This window comes from Ctenopharyngodon idella, chromosome 9 (assembly GCF_019924925.1).
Source record: "Ctenopharyngodon idella isolate HZGC_01 chromosome 9, HZGC01, whole genome shotgun sequence".
NCBI lineage: Eukaryota > Metazoa > Chordata > Actinopteri > Cypriniformes > Xenocyprididae > Ctenopharyngodon > Ctenopharyngodon idella.
The window spans coordinates 4,833,585-4,839,560 of NC_067228.1; the positions used below are offsets into that span (position 1 = coordinate 4,833,585).

The following is a 5,976-nucleotide window of genomic DNA, read 5'->3' on the forward strand; positions in this document are numbered from 1 at the left end:
TTTATGTCAAGTTTAGGCTTACAGCCAAGGTTAAGTGCTTCTAGTGTTATGCATCATTTCCTTCCGAACTAAAAAATAAAGTCACATGCTTGGACATGTTTAAAATGTCACATATCACATGACACCAAACAGAAGTGGCCTCAACAACCACTTATTATCTCAAAATAAACCCCTAATTAAGAGTGTATTGATCGCCCTTTCTGAGTTGGGGCTGTCTGTATATTAAAGGGACATGTACAAAGAGTGTTCATAACATTTTTATTTTTTAAACTTACAAACGAGCATGAAAAATCAAACAGTACATCCATTTGAAGTCCTGGAGAGGTTTTCCTGTCATTGCATTCATTTAAGGCTGATAAACCATTGCACCATAGACACTTCATGAGTACAATAATATAATGTCCCTCTCCAGAATGCCCTGAATGAAATGAAGAATTGTAACTTTCATAAAGTATGGAGGAAAACAGTACAGCATAATGCATTTTGAAAAGAAGTATGATGCATTTTGATGAAGTGCATTTCAGACTATAATCTCATAAATAGAAAAAAACATATATCTATATATGGGTTTCTTCACTTGCGTTGTCATTTGCCAGGCAAAAATTGCAAAAACTTTGAAAAGTGCCAGTCCCTTTTATTAAAAGAGTTAGTTGAGGTTTTATTCTTGTCCGTAATGCACAACTTGCATGCCAATGTTGAATACTTAAGGTGCTGTCACATTATCATTGTTCCTTGAATTTTCTTAGGCAAAATACAGTCATTTCAATAGGAATATGCAATTGGGAATTTTGTGTGAGGGTAAAAGATTTCGCAAAACAGATTTTTCGCAAAGGGTTCAAGTTGTTCACACAAATTTTCAGAGTTGACCAACAGAAAATTGCTTGATTTGAAAGTGACTTAACTTCTGTGTAAGTTGTGAGTCATACATCTCATCTCTAAACTGTTGACAGTAGACCTTTTTTGGCTGCGACATTTGACCAACATTTCGCTATGTGACCGTACCTTTAGATTAAGGGTTTTATTCAGATCATTAACCCACCGTCTGAGCAATGATGATCCGTATATGATTCTTAAACATTTTGAAGCTCAGCCAAACAATAAAGTGCTGCAGGGATGATTATTAATTTTGAAGGCCAAAACCTGGAAATGAGTTGCATTTTAGCACTTCTGGTTCCATTGTCCCAAAGTCAATGGGTTTTTTGAATGGATTTTTAGGTAAATGCCTGAAATAAGGTCTGTAATGAACACAAGCTCAAGATATTTTCACGTTTTACTCTATGACCTATTTTTTAAAGCTTTTACTTGTCTTGAAAAAGGTGGTTGCTAACAAGTGGCTCAATGGGACTGTAGAGATTGTCAGGGACATTAAATGTCATCATGCCAGACATGAAAACTCATCTACTCACTAGTCTACTTTCACAGCTTCATTGTGTTTATAGTTCTCGCAAACTATTCTAATTCAAACTTTCAAGGAAAACTTTAAAGAGTGACCGGAAACTAAATGGTGGTGGCGTTGAAGTCATGTGACCATAGTGTAGTTCATTTATAGCTTAACTTTAGCTTTTTACTTCTACTGATTGTATTTAGGCTTCAAAATTCATAACGGTTGAGTTAATTTGTGAAGATTATCATGATGAACAATACTTGTAAGAATCATATTTTTGTTGATCACAGAGCATGAGAACTATCCAACAACCCAATGGAAAAATCCTATTGGGTTTTTGCCGATGCTAGCATCCAAGTTGGCCTACAAAAATATGTCACCACTGCAGCAAACATTTTCTTCTCACCCTATAATGGGTTTCGCTTTTTGTGACCAATAGAGGGAGCCAACGCATTACGGCAATTAGCCTCTAGAACAGGGGTTTCCAATCCTGCTCCTGGAGGGCAACTTTCCTGCAGAGCTTATTAGAGTTTAGTTCCAACAAAAACTGCCTGGAAATTTCTAGTAATCCTGAAGACCTTGATTATCTGGTTCAGATGTCTTGAATTAGGGCTGGCGGAAAGTGGCCCTCCAGGAACATAATTGGACACCCCTGCCCTACAACAAAGTGTTGTTGTATTTCAAGCAAACAAAGAAAGGTGCACTAAGTGTCTTGCAGTCCACATACATTGATGTCCATTGCTAGGCAGTATAGCTCACAGGAAGCTGGAAGTGACTTCTGAGGTCAGAGAGGAGGACCTACTAGATCTGGAGACGGAGAACCGATCCAGAACTCCTTTTCTATAGAGCATATGCAGAAACCTTCTTCTGAACTTCTCTCCCACAAAGGCGTACAGCACTGGGTTCACACAGCAATGCAGAAGGCCAAGGTTTTGAGTTGCGAACATGGCGATGTCCACCGATGTCCGTGTCAAACAGTTGAAGTTAACCACTTTGGCCCTAAGGAGGGTGTCAACTATCGTGGAAACATGGAAGGGGGTCCAGCACAGAAGAAAAGCCACAACCACGGCTACAATCACCTTCATGGCTCTGTGCTTCTGGAAACCACGCGTACGCAAGAGCCGCACCACTGTCACGCTGTAGCAGATCAACATGACCACCAGAGGGAGAAGGAAACCAAGCAGGTGCCTCATGATACGTGTGGCCAGTCGCCACTCGTCGGCGTGGTCCGTCTCAAAGCGTTCTGCACAAATAGTCTGATCAGAAAATTCCACGTAAAATGCCTCGTTGTAGAATGACGGCAAGGACAGCACACATCCCAAAAGCCACACCAATGCACAGACAACCCCGCTGCACAGTAACCTCTGAGCCTTCCTGGATTCCATAGCCCGTACGATGACCAAGTAGCGATCCACGCTGATGCACACCAAAAACAAGATGCTGGTGTAGAAGTTCACTTCCTTCACCAGGCTAACCATCTTGCATAAAACATCACCAAACACCCAACCGTGGATCACAGTAATCGCCGAAAAGGGCAGAATAAGAGCCAGTAATGTGTCGGCCAGCATCAGGTTGAATAGGTAAATATCCGAAGCAGAAAGTGAGCGTCTGTTAGAGCCGATGACCCAGCCGACGATCAGATTCCCAGGAATAGCCGTCAGAAAGATGAGCATGTAGAAGACACAGAATGAAATGTTGATGGCTTTCCCAAAAGCGACGGAGGAGCAGAGCAGCGTATTGTCATTCGGAACAAATTCGGTGTCATTCTGGTATTCTGTATAGTTGAACTCATTGTAGAGTTCATTGTAGAATTCACTGAAGTAGTCAATAGCCTTCATATAATGAGAGGTGTTTGAATCTGTAGAAGAACAAATAGAAATCATTAAAGCAATTTGTAGTCATAATAGTGCTATTTATTATTAATAATTTCAAAGTTAAAAATTTTTTTCTGGCAAGAAATATAGTTTAGTAGCTTAACTCTGTTTAGGGTTGAGATATGTACAGTAGGAAATACAAATGTCATCAAATTAAGAAAAAAGGGTTCGTTCCCCTGTGTAACCCTTTAAGAAAAAAAAAAACTTATATTTTTTAAATTTTTCATACATTCATACATTTTTTCTTCACCAGTTTTTATTAATGAAATGTACAATAAAAGTTCATGTTTTTAATTTCTTAGGTCTAAAAAAAAAAAAAAAACTCAAATAGAGAAAAAGACACAAGAGAAAAGAGAAAAGACACAAGACACAAGTGGGGGCTGCGGTATTTAGCGTCCTTGTTAGTGTGTCTGCATCTACTATTAGACTATTTGCTTTTTAGGACCATTACATGCAGTATTTATTAGCTCATATTAACTGAAGGTCTACATGGAAATATTTGTACTATTAAGATGTATTTTTCATGCTGAAGGACTATTTAAAATAAATAAATGATGGCAAAAGATGATTAAACATTTTGAGGGGAAAATAAAATGGTCTCATATACATTCATATAAATTTTAACTAAAAATCATGTTTTTTCTAATAAACTTTATGTGTCAACTATTTAAAAGCTTTTGATAATCAAATTTTCAAATGACTGACTTCTAAATTAATGATAAAATTAAGATATTGGACTTACCATTCATCGTAACTTTGTTTTTGGTCTAGTGCTATGTGAGAATCCACAGGATGAAATGTTATACTTTTGCGCTGAAGGTTCCTTTATACTCTTTGAAGGGATGTTGATATATCCTGTTTGCCCAAGTCCTAAAAGTTACCTAAAGTGTACAATCTCAACTAAGATCCTCTAATTTTTCTATTTATTTCTCAAAATCTTATTCCCAGTTCTCATGACATATCTGAAATAGTCTTTTCACAGGAGACAAGCAGATACTTACATTTATGTCTTCAGTAACTGAAGGGGATGCAGAAGACGAGGATGTTGGGTGATGTTGCTTTTAAGCGGCTACAAGAAAGCAGAAGATCAGAGATGTTAGGTGGGGGAATTTGAAACATTCAAATGGTCACAAGATCCTCACTCGTGTTCAGTCTAGGACATAAACATGATCAAAACACCAAAAGTGAAACTAAGTATCATGTGGACCAAAATCATCCTAAAATATTTATGATACAAAGTCATGAGGTCATTTAATAGGAATTCTGAAACTCAGTTTCAAATCATTAATTTGTGTGTGAATATTAATGGGAATATTAACAGGTTTCTACATTTAAATGACAGTAATACAATATATTCTGTGATGCATGTGCATTGCAAAACAAACAAACTAATGAACATAAATTAATTTAATTTTAAGAGTAAATCTAAATAAGAAATCAAACATATATATACACTAATAAATAATTTCATTACTCATTACATACTGTGTGACAAAAAACTGTAAAAAGACAGGAGTATAACATTTTTGAATTTTAAATGAATTACTGGAATGTTATTTGGAATTTAAAATGACAAAGATTTAAAAGAATCTGAACAAAGAACTATAAACTTCATGTAGAAAAACCTAAAATACGTAATATGTAAGTGATTTTTCAACATCAGAGGAGAAATGTTGCACTCAAGGAAATTGAGCAACTCTGTCCCACTGTGTTTGTCCTGAAGATACTGAAAACAAGTGTTGCTAACATGAGGAGCAACCAGTTTCATTTCATGAGCTATTTTTAAATGCATGTAGATTTTAGAAAAAGTAACCACAAAAAAAAAAAAATTGTAAATATACTGGATATTTGAGAAAAAATGTCTACATATTTAGAACTTCATTTATGAATATTGATGTGGTGTATGTATGGGAATTTTTTTTGTAAAAAAAAAAAGAAGTGCACTACCATGCTAGAGGCCGCGGTATTTAGCATCCTTGTTAGTGCATCCGCATCCCATGCCGGTGACGTTGGTTCGAATCCCTGCTTGGGGCGGTGTGAGTGTAACCAGAGTGTAACGACTCGTCACTTGAAGTAGGATCCATAAGCAGGCTTTATTAAAATCTGAGTCAAATAGGCAATGGTCAGATACCAGCAGACACAGCAACAGAGAGCAGACAAAGTCGTGGTCGTTAAACAGGCAGGAGATCAGGGCAGGCGGAGAACAATCACAGGTCAAACACAAAGCAAATAGTCCAATAGGCAGGCAGCAGGGAATCGTAAATAGGGAATCGTAAATGGGGAAACAAACTGGGTCACAACAGGCAGGCAAATGCAAACCGTAGTAATACAAGACCTCGCAAAGAGGACTGGTGAAGAAACAGTTTATATAGGCCAGTGAATGAGCTGCAGCTGGGCAACGTAATCAGTGCCAGGTTGATGGGAAATGTAGTGTGTATTTGTGGGAGTCAATATTCGAGTGAGGGAGCCCTCTGATGGTCAGAGGAGGGAATCACGGAGTTTGTCTCTGTGACACAGAGGAGTTACATTGGTGCCATGACCCGGATGGGAATGAGGTTTAGGGGGGTGAGTGTAACTGAGGCTAGCTAGTAAGAGCTGTGTGAGCAAACCTCACTCCTTGGCTTCAAGAGGCGCACTAGCGACCGAAGTTAGAGGCTGCATTCTTTAGCGTCCTTATTAGGTCGCCTACCTCCAATGCAGGTGACACTGGTTCGAATC

The 5,976-nt window shown here is 38.0% G+C and overlaps 1 protein-coding gene across 2 annotated transcripts; it reads right to left on the bottom strand.

Annotated features, from left to right (window-relative positions):
- Window positions 1-244: 244 nt before the first annotated feature.
- LOC127518552 (C-X-C chemokine receptor type 1) lies at window positions 245-5,723 on the bottom strand. Of its 2 annotated transcripts, none has more exons than XM_051905378.1 (3): window positions 5,206-5,723; window positions 4,260-4,327; window positions 245-3,242 (listed from the first exon to the last, which is right to left on the bottom strand). In XM_051905378.1, exon 3 carries the CDS (start codon window positions 3,220-3,222, stop codon window positions 2,140-2,142), a length of 1,083 nt encoding a protein of 360 aa, XP_051761338.1. In that variant the 5' UTR covers window positions 3,223-3,242; window positions 4,260-4,327; window positions 5,206-5,723; the 3' UTR covers window positions 245-2,139. The 2 variants fall into 2 exon arrangements, with proteins under 2 accessions (XP_051761338.1, XP_051761337.1); XM_051905377.1 differs by lacking the exon at window positions 5,206-5,723 and adding an exon at window positions 4,001-4,139 and having other exon boundaries at window positions 4,260-4,316.
- Between the last annotated feature and the right edge of the window lie 253 nt (window positions 5,724-5,976).